General features: G+C 42.1%; 1 protein-coding gene across 1 annotated transcript in view; it reads right to left on the reverse strand.

Moving 5' to 3' along the window:
• Positions 1 to 13,201: 13,201 nt before the first annotated feature.
• The window catches only part of LOC118837887 (potassium-transporting ATPase alpha chain 2-like), a 30,564-nt gene continuing 23,602 nt past the window's right edge, over positions 13,202 to 20,163 (reverse strand). Inside the window, exons 15-23 of the mRNA XM_036745027.1 lie at positions 19,869 to 20,019; positions 18,569 to 18,737; positions 18,304 to 18,458; positions 16,946 to 17,069; positions 16,625 to 16,770; positions 15,072 to 15,205; positions 13,918 to 14,019; positions 13,361 to 13,452; positions 13,202 to 13,230 (exon numbers count right to left, since the gene is read on the reverse strand). Coding sequence (XP_036600922.1) covers positions 13,202 to 13,230; positions 13,361 to 13,452; positions 13,918 to 14,019; positions 15,072 to 15,205; positions 16,625 to 16,770; positions 16,946 to 17,069; positions 18,304 to 18,458; positions 18,569 to 18,737; positions 19,869 to 20,019 — 1,102 coding nt within the window. The remainder of the gene's footprint in view (positions 13,231 to 13,360; positions 13,453 to 13,917; positions 14,020 to 15,071; positions 15,206 to 16,624; positions 16,771 to 16,945; positions 17,070 to 18,303; positions 18,459 to 18,568; positions 18,738 to 19,868; positions 20,020 to 20,163) is intronic.

The raw sequence follows: 20,163 nt of genomic DNA on the forward strand, positions 1-20,163 counted from the left end.
GATCTAGAAACACATGTGGAAATTATAAAGACTCAGTCAGCTTCTATGCTATGTGACGGTGGGTTCACTTGCCTTGGTTTTCTTAGGACCTCAGTCTAAATCCTAGTATCTGCTGCTTAATACCTGTGTACGTTGGCCACTCACTTAACCCTTTGGGGTTTCAATTTTCTCATCTGTAAAATGAGTAGGACTGGATGGCTTCTTAAGTTCCTTTACTATAGATCTATGAAAATGGGAATAGATAATATGTGCCTCTCCACAGATCTACTAGTGATATTCTTTAAAAAAAAAATTGAATTTCCAAAAAATATCCAAGACCACCTCCTTCTAGATGGGAATTATGTTACTTTTTTCCTGTGATTTCATAGTTTCAAGGAATTCCCTACATAAGGAATTTCCACCCCCACCCATCAGAATACTAGATGAGTATCTATGAGAATAAGGACCATTAACTGTGAAAGACTTAGCTACTCGGATCAAGACAATGACCCAAGATAATTCCAAAGGACCCATAATAGAAAACACTATCCACTTTCCAGAGAAAAAATTAAGGACTCCTGAATGCAGATTGAAGCATACTTTTTAAACTCTTGGGGTTCGGGGTTTTTTTTTGGTCTTTGTTTTCTTTTGCAACATGGCTAATATGGAAATAGGTTTTGCAAAATATAATATATATAATATATAACAATATGTAGTTATATATTATATACTACATATAATATATCATAATAATGTATATAAATATACTATAATTGAGACAAAATTGTTTGCCTTTTCAAGGAGCAGAGAGGAACAGGAAACAAGTTTTAATTTTAATTTGGAGCTTAAATTTTTTTTAAAAGAATGTTAAAATTTTTTAACATGTAATTGGGAAATATTTAACTAAATAAAAATATATTTTATAAGAAGGTATTCTCTGTATTTTTACTGACTGATCACCATGCCTGGAATGTTCTCCCTCATCATCTCTGCCTCCTGGCTTCCTTGCCTTCTTTTAAGTCCCAGCTAAAAATCCCACCTTCTACAATAAGTCTTTCCCAATTCTCCTTAGCGACTCCTCTGTTGATTATCTCCAATTTATCCTTTATATATCATGTTTACACGTAGTTTTTTTCACACTATCCCCCTCAATAGACTATGAACTCCATGAGAGCAGGGACTGTCTTTCACCTTTGTACCCTTAGCCTTTAGCATAGTACCTAGTACATAGTAGTTGCTTAATAAATACTTGTTCAGAGACTGACTATTCTAGAAGAAGGTAACATCTTCTACTAGAAAAAAAATTGAAATCAAAATTTGTCAATTTCAAAGGAACCCATAGTGATGAGGGTTTGGGGTGAGAGGTGCTCGACACCCCAAAGTACCGACACGCCGGGTCCTGCCGAAAGAATTCGACTCAAGCTTTCTCAGCCAGGGGAAAAGATAAAGTTTATTAAGAGTTAGCCACACAGGCCTGCCCCCAAGACATCCCACCCCTTGCGACGCCTGTAAGGAAAGCGGGCCAGACCAATCTGAGCTAGATTGGATCTGACCACCTTCATGGAGGCAAGATGGAGATTATATACACAAAGGTTGTGGGAGGGATTGAGGGGTGGTCTGGGGTGACCAGAAGAGGGGTCTAGGGAGGGACTTAAGGATGAGGTCAGACTCCCGGGTGGGGGAAATAGCTGAAGGCTATATGGAAATGACAGCCCATCAAGGGCTGGGGTAGCAGAGCTAGGGTATAGATATTTTGATCAGGATTAAGGATGGGAAACAGGATTAAGGGTGGGAAACAGCTGGACAATAGAGGACTGGGCAAGGTAGGCATTTGGGCTTAATGGTTATAGCCTCAGGCCAAGGCCAGGTCGCATGGCAAGATTCAAGGAGAGTTCAAGGGTTCAAGGGGTTCCCAGAGACTGTGCCCTCATCATTCCCCCCTCAAACAAATGGGACCCAAATTCTTTTGGGGTCAGGGACGAAGGTCTCAGCTTCTGGAATTGCTTCCTGCTGACAAGGGGCGTAGAGCTGGCTTGATGGGTCCAGTTCAAGGGGTGCACAGTCATCTGGAAGTTGATGGCTTGGAGACTGGAGGAGACAAACCTGGCAAGGAAGTTAAGCAAACAACAAAACAGACAGTACAGGAGTACAGAGAAAGGACAATATCCCTGGTGGGAATTAAAGATGACTATTTCATACCTAGCTCCCCTAACCACTTGTTCTGCTTCGGGGTTCAGGAGTGTGTAGCACATCCAAATTAGGTCAGGGATATATAAGAGCAAGGTTTGATGTTTGGTGAGCCTGTGGTTAGCCAGGCACTGGAGGCCCTCTGCTTCCAGGGTGCTCTGGCAAGGCAGAGCTTCTAGGGGCTGGTCTGCTAGAGGCTTAGAAGCTTCCTCAATTGGAATGGCTGTAGCAGCCAGAGAATCTAATTGTTTTGGAAAACAGGGGTCAGATCCTAAGGACTGGATTAGAATTCCCAAAGCCTGTCCTCTCCTTCCTTCAGCAGAGTGAGTGAAAGGTTTTTCTAGATTAGGTAAGGCTGGAGTGGTGGTCAGTTTAGTTTTCAAAGTCCCAAAAGCTTGTGCTGGGTAGGGGCCCCACTCTAGAGGGAGTGAGTCAGGGCCTTGAGTGACAATTAATGGTTGCAGTCCCTCCCAAGCCTTGGGCTTAATTGGATAATGAAGGCAATGGAGGGGAACTATGGCTGGGGTGGCAGAAGTAGCTTGCCCAGGAATTCCCTGATCCCAAACAATTGGCTCAACCCTCTCCCACGCCTCTGGGGGAACATGGGGAGGTCTGGGAAACAGGGGGAAAAGGGAGTTATGAGGTTTAACTATAGAAAATTGGCTTCCCAATTTCACCATCAGATCCCTTCCCCAAAAGGGGGCAGGGCCAGAGAAGGAGTGTTCATCCAACAGATCCTTGATGCCCATGACCTGATGGGTCGAGGGGCATGTGGGGCCAGAGCAATTAGTTAAAACAAGAGAACATAGCCGTGATAAAGTGGGTAACCTTACCTTCTGCCTCGATTTTGCCCAGGGCTCCTCGAGAGAGGTGGAGAAAGTGGGAGCACAGCCAAGCCCCAGGCTTTCCCCTCCTTCCGAGTCTTGAGAAGACTGGAGGACAGGGTGCTGGGAGGAGGCTCTACCACTTTTCCAGCCTCGGGGACATGCTGGGCATGGTCCTGGAGGCGTGGATCCTAGAGGCTTCTTCCAGGGGGGCGCCCTAGAGGGACACTCCTTAGACCAGTGACCCTCCTTGTGCCATCGAAAGCAGGTTTCCCCTTTGCCAAAGTTGCCAGAAGCACCCTCCGGCAATCTCCTGGCCATGGCAGCCGCCAAGAATTGGGCATATTCTCTGTCTCTGGCATTTTTCTCTGCCTGGACTAAGTCTCTATTATTGAACACTCCGAATGCTGTCTCCAGTAATTGGGCCTGAGGTGTTTGGGGTCCCATTGCCAATTCCTGCAGTTTCCTCCTAATATCTGGGGCAGACTGATTAATGAAATACATGTTAAGTATTGCCGCCCCTTCAATAGAAACAGGGTTCAAATTTGTATACTTCTTAATAGCTTCTACTAGCCGGGCTTGGAAAAGGGCAAGGTTTTCTTTTTCTCCCTGAGTAATCTCCCTAATTTTTTGAAAATTTATTTGCTTTTGGAATGCTGTTCTTAGGCCTTCTAACAGGCAAATTACCGTATGGTCTCTCTCTTCTTTATCCTCACTCCTTTGATAATTCCATCCTGGGTCACTAGTTGGAACAGCAGCTGTTCCTGGGGGATAGTTTATGGGGTTATTACTAGCCAAACTGTCCCCAAATTTTTGAGCGTGTTCCCATATTCTCCTCTTCTCCTCAGTGGTACAACAGGTAGAGAAGAGGATATGCAAATCACACCAAGAAAGTTCAAATTGCAGGGACAGATCCCTAAAACCCTCAGTAACTTAGTGGGATCTTCTGAGTATCTCCCCAGTTTTTCTTTAATTTGAATGAGATCTGAAATGGAGAATGGAACATGCAATCTCCTTGTCCCAGCAGGGGAGGCAGGCATTTCCCTCAGGGGAAAAAGCCTTGAAGGCGCTGTGGGACCTGGAGCTTGGGGCTGAGGTAGATTAGACTGCAAGGCCAGGGCATCTGTCTGGCAAGGGAGATCAGCTAGTACCTGAGGAGGGGTAGAGGTCAGAGGGGAAGATACCCCAGAGACCCAAGTGGGTGCTACCTCAGAGAGAGGGGCTAGGGGAAGAGATATTGCCGTGGGGGCAGGGCCCGAGGCTGGAACCTGAGTAGGGATTGCCTTGGGGATAGGGCCCATGGTGATAGATGTTGCAGGGCCTGCAGTAGAGGCAGGGCGTGGGGTCCCTTCGGCTGGAAATTCCTTCCTCCTTAGTAAAGGAGAAGTTAGGAGTAATTGTCGGGAGACAAACAAAATAAAACAAGAAACAAAATATACAGAAGGTACCTGAAACTTTCCCAAATTCCCAGCGCCGAAACAATTGAAAGGATCTGGCACATGCTTCCGGATGGGGCATCCGTCCATGTCCTTCGACATGACCACTGGACCGAGAACCACCTGATAGCGTCAGGTTGAGTTGACCACGACAGCCTGGCTGTCTGACTCACTGAGACTGATGAGGGCACAGTCTCTGGGAACCCCTTGAATCTTTGAACTCTCCTTGAATCTTCCCACTCGACCTGGCCTTGGCCTGAGGCTATAACCATTAAGCCCAAATGCCTACCTTGCCCAGTCCTCTATTGTCCAGCTGTTTCCCACCCTTAATCCTGTTTCCCATCCTTAATCCTGATCAAAATATCTATACCCTAGCTCCAGCTACCCCAGCCCTTGATGGGTTGTCATTCCCATATAGCCTTCAGCTATTTCCCCCACCCTGGAGTCTGACCTCATCCTTAAGTCCCTCCCTAGACCCCTCTTCTGGTCACCCCAGACCACCCCTCAATCCCTCCCACAACCTTTGTGTATATAATCTCCATCTTGCCTCCATGAAGGCGGTCAGAACCAATCTAGCTCAGATGGGTCTGGCCCTTTTTCCTTACAGGCGTTGCAAGGGGTGGGATCTCTCGGGGCAGGCTTATTTGGCTAACTCTCAATAAACTTTATCCCTTCCCTTGGCTGAGAAGGCTTGAGTCGAATTCTTTCGGCAGGACCCGGCGCGTCGGTACTTTGGGGTGTCGAGCACCTCTCACCCCAAACCCTCATCAAGACCACTGGACCGAGCTGTCCGAGTGGACCGAGAACCACCAGAGAGCGTCAGATTGACCAGGACAGTGTGACTGTCCGACTCACTGAGACCACTGGACCAAGCTGTCCGACCCACCGAGAACCACCAGAGAGCGTCAGGTTGACCAGGACAGTGTGACTGTCCGACTCACTGAGACCACTGGACCAAGCTGTCCAACCCACTGGGACCTGCTGAGGTCAGGCCCGAGAAGCACATCCAAAATGTTTGGAGAGCGAGGAGGGAGATTGGAAGAGGGGGAGGCTCACATACCTTCAGTCTTGGCTGGAGAAGAACTTGAGATTAGCAGTGCTTCCCGGTTCAGGGAACCATAAATAATGAGGGTTTGGGGTGAGAGGTGCTCGACACCCCAAAGTACCGACACGCCGGGTCCTGCCGAAAGAATTCGACTCAAGCTTTCTCAGCCAGGGGAAAAGATAAAGTTTATTAAGAGTTAGCCACACAGGCCTGCCCCCAAGACATCCCACCCCTTGCGACGCCTGTAAGGAAAGCGGGCCAGACCAATCTGAGCTAGATTGGATCTGACCACCTTCATGGAGGCAAGATGGAGATTATATACACAAAGGTTGTGGGAGGGATTGAGGGGTGGTCTGGGGTGACCAGAAGAGGGGTCTAGGGAGGGACTTAAGGATGAGGTCAGACTCCCGGGTGGGGGAAATAGCTGAAGGCTATATGGAAATGACAGCCCATCAAGGGCTGGGGTAGCAGAGCTAGGGTATAGATATTTTGATCAGGATTAAGGATGGGAAACAGGATTAAGGGTGGGAAACAGCTGGACAATAGAGGACTGGGCAAGGTAGGCATTTGGGCTTAATGGTTATAGCCTCAGGCCAAGGCCAGGTCGCATGGCAAGATTCAAGGAGAGTTCAAGGGGTTCCCAGAGACTGTGCCCTCATCAATAGCACCAAAAGCAAAAAGACAAGCAAGTTCCATTTATGGAATTTTCCCCCACTATTCTTCATTTTTACTCGTCTTATGTTGTCCTGTATTTTTCTGTTGTACAGGGTTTTGTTTGCTGGTTTGTTTTTAAGGATTTGGGAGGGAGTTTTGCCTGCCATTTCCCTTCCTAGTCCTTTGCACTCACTCATCCCAGAACAGATCATTCTGGTCCTGTATGACTTAAGGGGAGAGAGAGAGAGAGAGAGAGAGGAGAGAGAGAGGAGAGAGAGAGAGAGAAGGAAGGAAGGAAGGAAGGAAGGAAGGAAGGAAGGAAAAAAAGAAGAGAGGGAGAAAGAGAAGCTCTTTGTTTTGTTTTGTTTTTCTCCTTAGCAGTAGGACTTGATGTTTTCAACTTTGGAAGAACTAAAACATTAATAAAATGTGAGGGTTTTTGGTAAGTTCACCTCTTGTGACCATTCTTTTGTACAGTACCCAAAGTAGCCTGAAAGAGGTCCTGAGCAAATCTGAAGTCTGCTTTCTCACCTAATGAAGTACCAAGACCTTGCACTGCAGGAGCCATATTTGAACAGGTAGTAAAAGTCATTATAAAGTTGGTATCAGACAAAGATTAATACTAAGTTTAGGCTTTCTCGATGATAGTGAAGGAGACACTTGATGTCACTACTGAAGTGTATAGGGGTGTAAAACTATAGAATAGCAAAGCACTTTGTGAGCAGACTTTGGTAATGGTCCCCTCAAAATAACCCTGTGATATATTTGGTTCTAGATAAGAGACCCCTTGCATTTGTTTTATCACAAATGTATATCTTCACTCAACTCTGTGAAAATAGTCTGAAATGCGTCAGTTGCTTGAAGGGACACTTTCAGTATTCTGATGAAGGTGGGTCTCTTCCTGTATCCAGGATCTCACAGTTCCAGGTAAATAAGCATAGCCTACTTCTTGACATTCATTTTTTTTTTCGCTCTTCAGGATCACTCAGGATCACTCACCATTATAAACCTCAATTGCCTCTGCTCAGGATTTTTGCCTTGCTACATAGAAAAGAGAAATTTCCTTTGGTCTCCGTGTTCCACTGGGTTCAGGTCCATCACTTTGTTGAAATGAATGTGGATATCTTCCCAGTCTGTGGAAAATAATGAGGCACCCCTGTTTGAAAAAAAAAGTATGAGGCACCTCTAATCTACAAAAAATTACAAGACAAGCTTGTCTATAGAAGATTACAATGAGGCAGATTTGTCTACATAAAGTTACAATGAGGCAAACCTGCATGTAGAAGAGTACCAGGAAAACCTGCCTGTAGAAAATTACAATGAAGTAAACCTATCCATAGAAAATAATAATGGGGCAAATCCATCCATAGAAAACTGTGACAAGCCCAAGGCATCTATAGAAAACTGTAGAAATCTATAGAAAATTACAATGAGATGCCTCTGTTGGTAGAAGATTATAATAAAGCATCTAAACCTATAGAAAATATAATTTTGAATAATGAGAAATCTATGGAGATTCCAATAGAAGAGGCAAACATTTTATTTCACCAACAGGTGAACAAGAAGAAATTGTCAGGTGCTATTGATGATGCAAAAAACAGAGCCAGAGGCAGAAGAATGTCACCTAGAAGTAAAGCAGCAAGAGTATCCATATCTTGACACTGCTAATCAACCCTCCAAATCAGCTGATGACGTCAGTGAAAAAGAGACAACAGACAGTAATGTCATAGTGACACCCTGGTCCCAGAAATTCAGACAAGACTTACATTGAAATTGTGTCCCTGTACTTTGACCCCAAGGCTGAAGTGATGCCTGATGACAGCAACCAGCAGGTGTGATGTGGACTATAAATTTCATGATCTGCCCTTATCAGAGGCACCTGCATCCCTTCGGAAACCCAAGGTAGCGGAAGGTATTCATTTATGTAATTTGAAAAATCATATCAATACTGCTATTAGATTGTTAGCTCCTCCAGGGCAGAGACTGTCTCTTGCCTTTCTTTGTATCCCCAGCACTTAGCACAGAGCCTGACTCACAGTAAGAACTTAATAAATGCTTTCTGACTTAATAATGACTTAATAAATGCAGACTGGCTTTGATGCTCCTTTGTTTCTGCCTCTTTTCTTTTTGCCCCAACCTTATTTAGCTAGAAATTTGAACTTGATGGGTGCTGTTGTTTAAAGCAAACTACTAAACATTCAATTTGTATCTGGGAAAAAGCTAGCTGCATTAATGATGTCAATGGCATGTTGCTATACTCTGGAGAATCTAGGTAAATAATGGGAGGAATGGAGGGACAGTTTTTAAAACAGGTGTTTGGCAGTTTTCCCTTGTGAAAACCCTATATTTTGGAGATAACTTTAACCACTGGAAAGTGTATATGATTCATGGAGAGTGGGGAGGAGAGATTTAGCTGGAATAAGAGAGAGCTCCTTCTGAAGAAAGATTTTTCAGGTGTTCATGAAGACCAGAAATTATCCAAATCCCCTTAATAAATGCTAAAAATCACTTCATAAAAGTTGATGTGGCAACATGGTGGCAGGTAGTATCAGGGACCAAGGAAAAAAATTGCAGCAGTGGGAGGACCAGAAAGGTAATGGAAAATAGAGGGACAGGAAAAAACCAAAGGGCATGCCTGTATGGTGTTTTTTTTTTATTTTTAGTTTTAGTTTTAGTTTGCAACACACGGTTCTACATAATTTTGAGTTCCAGATTTTCTCCCCTCCCTCCCCAAGACGGCATGGAATCTCACATAACTACCACGTATAACTTCACATTGTTTTAAGGAACTTTCCTATCTATTTTCTCCTCAGATCGAGTTGCCAGTATCGCAGGATAACAACAATTATGATTAACTTCCTAGTTTTTCAGCCTTCATCTTCTTGTCACCCTACATATGTCCTAGAAATTATCCTTCTATCTTCTAACCACTCCTGAAACTTTGCTTCCATCTCAACCACTTAACTTCATTATAACTTAGTTTGAAGTTTTTAAATTTTACCTATTTTTGTATAAGTCCTACCCCTCTATTAAATAACACAGACTGTGTCATGTAGTTCCTAGCATAGTGCTTTATAGTTATCAGGCACTTACTGTTTGTTGAATTGAATAGTTATTAAATGTCCCACCTGTGAAAGGACCTTAGAGATCATCATTTCTTCAATTCTTCCCACTCCACTCCCCAGTGTTAGAGGAGGAAACTGAAGTTCAGAGTGGCTAGCTAGTGGCAAAGCAGAGTTTTGATCAGAACCTGGGTTTCCTGATTCCTCGCCCTGGGCTCTTTTTAATGAATCGCACTGCCTAACACACACACACACACACACACACACACACACACACACGCATCACAGCTGTAATTTAAGAATAATTGAGAATATCAAATTATCTCAGTACATATTTAGTTTATAATACTGGTATTATCATTCTTATTATGGTTCAAACGGAATTTATTTGGCAGCACCGGTACTTAGGAAAGGTTGCTTGGGGATTTCAAGGTTGAGAAAACACTCCTTTTTCACTGTATTGTCAATTTCTTGTCCAGCCTGCTTCAAGCTTTTCATATCATAGATGCGAACTTACACTGCTTTTGAAAGTGAATTTTGCAGAGAATATAACTGACTCTTGTTTTCTATTCCTGATTGTGCTGTGTGTGAGCTGTGGGACTAGTTGCAGTAGTTGGTTCCCTTCAGTATCTTCTTTGCTCCCCTAATTGGTACAAAAAGAATTAATTGCTAAAAAATAAAATAAAATAAAATTCAAAAAGGACTTCAACAGTCTTTATAAGGCTCCCTTCCCTTATGGAGCCTGAGGGATAGTTTCCCTTTGATTTAGTACAACTAGATTTACCAACAAGGACACATCCTGTCTCTATCTCCTATAACTAATGATATACATTGTCCTTAACAAGTACACTTTTTTCTTTGTAGTACTAGCAATATTATAATGAACATCTATCTTTTTTTTGTAATTTAATGTAATTTTAAAATATTATTAGCCAAATTATGACTGACACATTTCCATCAACTGCTATTGGCATGTGCCATGGTCAGTCCTCTGAATCTAATAAACTGCAGTAAAATCTGTCTCTCTCTCTAATTTGTTCTGACTTATTAGCATTAGTTAATCAAATTGATAAGAAAATTCATGCAATGCTGACTGCCTTTTTGGCACCTCCGCAAGAGCTAATTAGGAAATGCTTTTTTTCCCTTCTTTCTCACGCTCTTACAAGCGGCTGTAGCTAGTATTAAGCATAACAGCCAAGCCTACTTTTACATCAGACTATGGTATTATTCTCCTAAACGCCCAAATCTCTAGAATGGAGAAAAGAAATGGAAAACAAGAGCTGTCTTTGGACATTTGTCATTGCCTGCAATATTACTAATCTGGCTCCTGAGTTATGAACCAGAGCCTGTTGCTGGGCTGGCCCAGCTTTAGGGGGCCTTTGCCCTGCCATTAGAATTTCACAGAATCACATAATCTAAGAGGTTGAAGGTAACCTCATCTAGTTCAACTGTAAAGGAATCTTCTTTACAATATCCCCAACAAGTGGTCATCAAGGAGGTTTTGGGTGAGTTGCAGCCTGAATCGTGAGGTATCCCATGTTACTTTTGGATGTATCTAGTTGTCAGGACATTTTTTCCTTATAGTGAAGTTGCCTCTTGGCAGTTCCTAACATAGCTCTGCCTGTGGTCTGAGCAAGGTAGAGAATAACAGGAATATCATCCCCTGCATTCTTTTCCTTATTTAAATAAGGATAGGATCACGTGAACTGTTTTGGGGGGAGTTAACAGACATTGAACTTGCAATCTGCCATGACCCCTAGTTTGTCTTCATATTAACTGATTTTAGCCTCTATAAAATCCTCAGTCTTTAAGTAACCCTCTTCTTAGTTGTATGTTTTTAGAGAAAAAGAAATGCATCAAGGGGTTTAGCTAGCCATGTTAAAGATAGAAGTCTAGGTCTGTTGTTTCATTAAAAAGCTTTAGGTGAGGAAGATCCCGCAACACTGACTGACAGCTGTTGTAGAATCTATATTCTTAGAAAATAGGGGTTTAAGGGGAGATAGGGGTGGGTGGTCATGAGAAAGTAACTTGCACTGATCATAAAGCCAGTCTTGGGGGCTCTGAAAGCAGATTAACATGATTGCAAGGGTTGTCTGATGACATCACCTTTGTTTCTTATGAACTTCAGACACGAGCTATGTGACCCTGGACAAGTCACTTAACTGTTTACCTCAGTTTCCTCATCTGTAAAAGAAGCTAGAGAAGGAAATAGCAAACCATCCCAGTATCTTTGCCAAGAAATCCCCAAATGGGTTCCTGAAGAACTGGGCATGACTGAATGACAACAAAAATAGATACACATATGTACATATATTTTCCCCACACTGCCTAGAGTATGTGCTATACATTTCATACATTTTTGTTGCATGAATGAATGAAGGAATAGAATTAATAAGAAGGCAGAGTTTTATTACAAATTAATTATTCATTGTTGCAAATATGTTTACAATGGATATACTGAAAGCAGTTATTCTGACATGCTTCTGGCTTATATAAAGGCTGGAATGTTTAGCTGCTCCATCAAGTTCTAGCAATTCAGTCCAGTAGCAATCAGGGTGAACACACCCCCCAAAGTTTCCCTAAAGCAACCTTTAAAAACCAATATTTAGTAAGCATTAATAACCAGGTGAGGGTTTGGGAATATCTCTTACCATCTCCTGTTCCCCAGATATTTGCTTCCCCTAATCCCAGCTGGGTATTCTGGAATCTATCCAGCACTATCTTCGTAGTGTATCAGTGAAAGGAGATGAATTAGAAGAAGGAAAAAGAGAAACACACAGAGGGAGCATGCAGAATCCAGGTTTAATTCTGCAATTGCATCGGATCAGTCACTGAGGTGCTTGGATGAATGCAGTTGACATGCAGGTACAAGAATATGATCATCATAGTGTGTATTTTTGAATAATCATAGCCCTTGGGAAAACTAAAAAAGACTTAAGCTTCATAAAGATTCATCTCCGGATAGCGTGAAAAACACCAGACTAGTACTGAAGTAGGGTCCATTCACCAGGACATTAACACAAGAGCGGGGTGGGGGTGGGGGGGGGGGGAGTCTCATTCAGTAGAGAACCAGAATTCCTGAGGAGAGAGATCTTCTGTCCCTTTCAGGCCACCCTAGGTTTTGGCCAATACACATTAAAAATTTATCTTGGAACCTAGGGACCAAGAAATAAAATCCTCTAAAAAGGGGACACAGTTAGACAGACAGAGGTGAAAGGGTTAGGGCAGGTAAGGAGTTTGCCAGAGAACTATTTGGTAGTAGAAGAAAGCATGAAGAGAACAAGGTTAAAAAGGGCAAGGAGGGTGGGGTTGGGGAATGGAGTTTATATCAAGGAATTCAAGGGCACTTGAGGCCAGCTGACTCTACTAGTTTAGCTGAGACTGGATCAGAGCAGTGCAATTTAACACAGGGATGGACTTCAACTGGGTGTGGGTGGGGATGGGGGTGGGGTGGTATTAAAGGCCCACCCCATGTGAATGGAAAATGTTTTCCTTCACTGACTATTTCTCAGGCTCTCTTTTATTCTCATTTGAAATGGAAAAACTCTTCTTTCTAGATTTGAAAGAGTCCAAAGTTGACCATTCCCCTGAACTAGTGAATGTAATTAAGAGTAGGATTGTTAACCCCTTTTTGAGCAGTCTTTCCTAGAAGAGCAGATTAAAGAACCTCTGCTAGCAAGTGGTCCTGGGTATCATAGCGTGTTTGCTGCTACAACATTGTGAAAAGTTATGTACAGATTCAACAGGTTCTTTTTCTTCTCCACTTCCTTCAGAGTTTATACATTTTAAACAAACAAGAAAGACAGAGGGCAGAGAGCAAAAGAAAAACAGCCTATACAAAAAGTCAAATCTCATTTTTACAATACATTAACTGAGAATCTTTCATACAAATTCTAGTGTGTGGATTTTGAATGATGCCCATATTGCACAGGAGACTTCCCAGCAGAGGTGACTGGAGAACACCGAACATCATCAGGAAAAAATTAGGAAGAGCCTTTGGAACCAAAAGCAATTTCAGTAATACATGGTCTTATCCCACCAGCCTGAAAGGAGAGAAAGAGAGTCAGTAAGAACTATGGAGCTTGTGAGAGATGTAAAAAGGTAAATGCTCAATAAACCCCAGCAGGGTCTCCCAAATCTGGACCCAAATCCCCTTTCTTTGATGTTACTTACTTCCTGGATAGCACCTAATTAGGAGTTTCCGTAACTCGTCATATAGCCAGATGACAATGGCATATGGTACTGCCACAAACCAATACTGAACCCTGAAAATGAAATGGAGCCAAATGCAAGAGTCCAAGTCTATCAGAAGATAAGAACCAGCTCCTCAGGTAAGTGGTGGTGGGGCTTATTAACTTTACTGCATTCTTAGCAACTACCACAATTACAGGTGGATTCAAAGCAAGGAAGCCTTTTTTTCTAAATTGGCCAAAACCAGCTCTTTTCTTTGAAGGCACAACACAAAGCAAGGAATACTCAAAGATGAGGACATAAAATGTGCTTTTTCCTTCAAATCGTTCCAATGAGAATGTAGATTTGAATTCATTCTCATTTCCCTCAACGGCTTGACCAGGCCTAATCATTTTTTCAGAAGGGGTTTTTGGTCTCCAGTCCTTACTACCTCGTATCTGATCTAGACCTCCTCATCTTACCCCAACTTACCCTGATCCCTAACTCTCCTCGAATGGTGGTCAGTGCTTTCCCTTCCCACATTAGGGCACATAACTCACCTAAGTGTGGTAAAATTCAGGACTGGGATACTTCCAAATCCACAGGAGAGGATTGCTGCTATGATAATTTGAGATGTGATCCCAACCCAGATGTATTTATTTCTGTATGAAATATAAACGTGAACAGATTTTGAATCCACTTGGTTATTCCTTCCCCCTTCCTAGCTTCCCTCTTATTGTAGGGAATTGCACCACCAAATTTCTAGTTCCTCAGGCTCCCAACCTGCAAGTCACCTCCTCCCCACCATATCCAATCAGCTGCCATGATTATTGATTTCAGCCTTCTGAATTTGATATAGATATATATGAATATCTCTTATATATACTTTCTTTTCTCCCCTAACACTGTCACCACCTTGGTGCAGGTCCTCACCATCTCCTGCCTATATTGTTTTAGTGGTACAATAGCAGGTCTCCCTGCCAAGAGTTCTTAATTTCCCTCCCCTCACTAAACTCCCTATCACACTCAGGATAAAATTAATATTTTGTATGTACATATAGATAGATAGATAGATAGATAGATAGATAGATAGATAGATAGATAGATAGATAGATAGATATTCAAACCCTTCATTACTCCCCTTCCCATTTCCCCCTTCCACACAAGTATTCTGTATTCTTATGCCCCACCAAATACTATTTTGTGATCCATTGACACTGGCCTCCTTGCTGAGCCTCACACAAGACACTTCATCTCCCAGCTCTGTTTCATTTTCCCTGGATGTCTTTCAAGCCCAGAATGCTCTCCTTCCCTATCTCTACCTCCTGGCTTCCTTCAAGTCCCAGGTAAAATTCCATCTTCCATGGGAAGCCTTTCCCAATTCCTCTTAATGCTAGTACCTTTCCTCTGTCATTTATCTTCAATTCATTCTATATATATTTTGTTTGTATACAACCGTTTGCATGTTGTCTCCCTTGAGAGCATAAATACATTTTTGTCTTTCTTTATGCCCCAACGCTTAGCACACTGCCAGCACATGTAGGGCACTTAATACATATTTACTGAATGACTGAAAGTCTATCAGGCTAATATGACCTGGAGCCATATCAAACAATCTTTTCCCATGGTAAGTATTCTAACATTAGTCCCTTTGATGAGCTAACAGAATTCCACCCTCTTTGCATGATAAGCCTATGAGAAGTCTAGTCGATACCTGAAGAGACCTTGCTGGAAAATTGAATTTATCCGAGTTTTTCTGATGATCACATCTGCTATTTGCTGGACCATGACTGCAACAAAGTAAGCAGTGTATCCGGTCCATTCCAAATACTTCCGCTGATATTTTGTCTGTAAATGATCAGGAAGGGGGATAGGTGTGGAAACAGATGGTTACCCACTTTTCCGGAAAAGATAACAGTTGAGTAGGAAAGAAGGGATGGTGTAATTTATTTTACTCATCCCCACATGTTGTACCTTGCAGCCTAGTTGTTCTTTTGCATGTACTGCAAAGCTGATGAGTGCCAGCTCTGTCAAACTGTTACCAAAATCGAGGACAAGTCCTGATATAGGTCAGAGCTATTCAAACACAATTTTAAGTTGCCATTTCCATTTTTGAAAATAAGCTATGTCTCCATTTAGGCCCAATCTACTCTCATGTTCTGCCTTCTGACCACCTTGAACTACAGACAACTCTGGGAAATCAGGCTGAGCCAGATGATCTCATCTCTTTCTCAAAAGGAATTTCCATTCAGAATCAAAGCTTTCCCCCCATGAGACTCTCATATCACTGAGGTTTAAAAAAAAATTAACTAGGAAACTGTTTTAACAAAAGAAAAAAAACACATTTCATATATATATATATATATATAATATATATATATATATCAAACTTAATAATTATAACTAACACTTATGTAGCATTTTAAATGTTATGTCATTGGGTCCTCCCAGCAACGCTGTTAAGAAGACCATATTATTATTCCCATTTTATGGATGAGGAAACCAAGAATCACAGAAGTTAAGTGACTTGCCCATGGTAACCTAACCCAACTAGTAAGTTTCAGGCACGATTTTAATTCAGGTCTTCCTGACTCCAAGCCCAGAGCTTTAACTAATTGTGCCACCCAAACTCCACAGATAGCTAGTGAGATACTAATCAACATTGTCCACTGTATTTAACCTGGTGCTAGTCAATGTAGTCTTCATTTACGTATCTCAGGGCAGTGTGGATACTTTTGTCCTGTTCTCTTCATTTCCCTCCTTTTTAATAAAGAAAAAGAGTTAAATGGAGAAAACCAGTAAATTGGCTATTTGGCATTTCCCCTCCTATTGCTCACCACCTCTCATCTGAGAAGATAGAAACATATTTCATCATCAAAGACCATGCCTTGAAGGTTTCAGTCCTTTCATTTCCAAAACTTGCTACCATGACTACATCCTTTTCTCTTCCTGAAATCTCCTCCACAAATCAGTCCCTTAGACTATTGTCTCCCACCATTAGAATATAAGATCCTTAAGGCAGGGGCAGACTCTAGTATGTCTATAATAAATACTTTTTAATTAGTCATATTTGGATCCCATGCACTCAGTACACTGTCTAGAGCATAGTCATCACTGGACAAATGCTTATTGACATTTCCATTCCCTCATTGATTCTAATAACCTAGTATCACTAGGGCAGTCTAGAGCATGGCATTTCAGCATGAGTCAGAACAAATGGGCAATAGAATAGAGAATAAATGGGCCTAACACTTTGACCTCCCTTACCCATTCTTGTCCATAGCTGTCTTCAAGGTCATTGAGACTGTCACTTTCCCATAAAGGTCGTAAGTAAATGAGCCTGTCAGGTCTGAATCCCTGGACTGTATAGACAGTGAAGTAGGCAAAGAAGCCTCCCACAGATTGCAAGATTCCTACAGGACAAAGGAGATGTAGGAACAAATGAGCTCAGGATATTCTCTTTCCAATTCTCCCCCACCCATCCAAAAAATAAATTAAAAAAAGCAGCTTCTGACTGCTTAAGGAAACAGAGCCTTAGGAAAGACCTTTGGCATTAAGGTGACAGGTGGGAGTTAGACCTCAGCATACCAACTTGCAGGTAGGAGTACAAAGCCAGCTGATGATTCGCCAGTCTGTCCTTCTTCTTGTGGCGTGGCTTCCGGCTCATGATATCACTCTCAGCTTTCTCATAGGCTAAGGCAATGGAAGGAATCTATGGAAGGGAAAGATGGTGAAACCCAGTCACTCACCACTGCCCTGGAGCTAGAACACAGTCACTTAATATTTAGATAGCAAATAGAAGAGAGCGAATAAGTGAATCCCAACTCTCTGGAAGCAGTTTGGCCAGAAACTTTCAAGTCTTCAAGCAACAAGACACATTTGCTATTAGTTTCAAAAGAAACTGATCTCTAACCATGCCAAAATGTGTGAGCAGCCCAGTATATTACTATCTGTAGAGAAGAAAGGGAGGAAGGGTGGCAAGGGGCTGGCAAGGGCTATTTCCCTTCCTGTGTCTCTGTTGGCTTTCCCTTCTCCACTTAATGTTTATTCATGCTTTCCAAAGTCATATGAATAATGTACCCTAAACAATGTTGGTTATTCTTCAGCTATTCTTTAATTATGAATTGTCTATGGTGGATTTAGAGAACCTGGGTTGGTACCATCCCTGCCTCTTATTAAGTACTTGGTGTGCCCTTGCGCAAATTATTTGGCCCCAGTTTCCTTATCTATAAAATGAAGAATTTGAACTGGATGCCCTCTAATCTCCTTGCTCTAGGTCTTTGATCCTATGAATTAATTTGGTTGATTCTGGATGCAGAGACAATTAAGGAAATTACAGTAACCTGTGCTCAGCATTTTGTCACTAGATCTGAAGATTCCTGAAAAAGTGAAAAGTGTCATCTTTCCTGTTTTCTGCTTATATACTCTATTCTCTAGTCTCCATTATATTTCCTTTAGCAAGTGGTCCCCTCCTTGAATGGGGAAGACTTAGTTAAACTGCCATATGTAAAGGCAATATTTTAACTTTAGGATTAAGGTATCTAGGAGAACACCGTAACTATCCTTATATTGAGTTAATAGAGCCTTGGATTAGTAGGGAGCTGTATCCTGCAATGTTTCTTGAACCTCTTAAACCTGTCTAGGCCTCTAAAGATTGGGCAGACTGTTTTGGTGGTAGCTTCACCCATGGTCCTTAATCATTGTCCCCAGTTCAGGGATAAGGAACCTGAAAAACAGGCTGTATACATTTTTTGGAGGGCAAGGTAACTGGAATGATTTGGAAAGCCTATTTCATGAGAGCATTGATTTTATTATCAATCTTTTGTCAAGTTAATAAAATCTCTTCAGGGGATAGAAAAACCAGAAGGAAAAAGTATGGTCCCCAAAGTTAATGGCACCTGGTACAATATTTATTCAATTTCCTAGTTCCTCAGGAATCTACTTACAACATCAGTGCCCAAGTCGATGAACAAGATGGCAATGGTACCAATAGGCAGAGGGATCCCAGCAATAATGAAGATCAGGAAAGGGATAAGCTCTGCAATATTTTTGGTCAAGGTGAACGCAATGATTTTCTTCAGATTGTCAAATATTAGGCGACCTAGGAGGACAATGTTCTTGTCAGAAGTAGCCCTTGACCCACCAGGTTAAATCAACCCTCTGTAAGGGCACATCTCCAGATGTCCTTTGTATGGAAGGGACCTTACTTACCTTCCTCTATACCTGTCACTATAGAGGAAAAGTTGTCATCTAGTAAGACCATGTCTGCTGCATTTTTTGCTGCATCAGAGCCTGTACAACCCATAGCAATCCCAATATCGGCTTTCTTCAGGGCTGGGGAATCATTAACACCATCCCCTGTCACTGCAACAACAGCATCCTAGAAAAACAAAATGAGACTCAAACTTTTAACTTTCAATCTAGAAACTTCAAGGAGTAGCCACGTTTGGAGAATTGAAAAAAATAATAGCCTCCATCTGCTCTGGAAGTTAGGAAGACTCCATGTTCTACAAGAGCTCATTTGGGAGGGGGAAAGGGTTATAGTGTCTTGTGATATAAAGAACAAGAGTTATAAGTCTCCAAGCAAGACCTTTTTAAATGAATGGAGATGAATGATAAAACGGCAGGACAGAAATGTGTATCTATAGATCTCCTGATAAAATATTGACCGCAAGATCACATTCTTTGCACAACTAGAGCCAACTAAACTAATTCACTCAACAGAGAAGTCATAATTAGAATGACAAATAGATGGGCTGCCATCTTCTTCAAACCGTAACAGTCAAGCCAAGGCCATGGCATATGAATATAATGGCAAGTACTACTGTGCTGTAAGAAATATGAAAGGAACCATTTCAGAGAACCCTGGAAAGATTTTTATGAGCTGATGCAGAGTGGAACCAGAATAATTTAAGCATCAACATCCTTAAGACAAACAACATTACACAATGCCATTCACACCATGATCAACCACTATTTCAGTGGACTGATGATGAAGCATGCCAACCACCTCCTGACAGAGAGGTGATAGTCAAGGGCTATAATGAGACATTTTTTGGACGTGGTAAGGGAGGGAATCTATTTTGTCTAATGATACATATTTATAAAGGTATTGTTTTTGATTTTGTCCCAATGAAAGAGAAATCAGTTTTTGTCAGTTGAGAAAAAACTTGAATGTAAGCTCCTTAACTGGTTGTTTTGTCATTGTATTTCTAATACCTGGCACAGTACCCAGAACAAAATAAAATGCTTAATGAATGCTTGTGAAATTGAGTTGAATTTCCTTAAAAGAACTAGCCGTTTCTTTTCCTGAGCCTTGTGAAGGAACCATAGCTGTGTTCTGGGAAAGAGCCTTCTGCTGTAATTAGGCTTCCCCTAGGCTCAATGACAGTCTGAAGGTATCTGACTCAGACTCACCAGGGTTCCTGTCAGTGAATCAGTCAATAAAAATTTATAAAACACCTATTACATGCCAAGCACAGTGTTGAGCTCTACTTCCCCAATGACTCACCTGTCTCTGACAGCCCTCCACAATTATCAGCTTCTGCTGGGGTGATGTTCTTGCAAAGACAATTTCATTGTGGTAGGTCAGGATCTCATCCAGCTGCTCTGGGCTCATCTCCCTCAGCTCCATTCCACTGACCACAGCTGCCTTTGCCTCTCTAGAGGGGCCAAAGAAAAACTCAGTTAAGGAAAAAGGACAGCTCTAATGCTGAGGGACCCTCCTTGATCAAGGGAGCCCAGTACATGACAACCCTCTGAAGGGGACTGGCCCCTCACTTCTTCACTAATGCTCCCAACACTGT

Source organism: Trichosurus vulpecula, chromosome 2 (genome assembly GCF_011100635.1).
Source record: "Trichosurus vulpecula isolate mTriVul1 chromosome 2, mTriVul1.pri, whole genome shotgun sequence".
NCBI lineage: Eukaryota > Metazoa > Chordata > Mammalia > Diprotodontia > Phalangeridae > Trichosurus > Trichosurus vulpecula.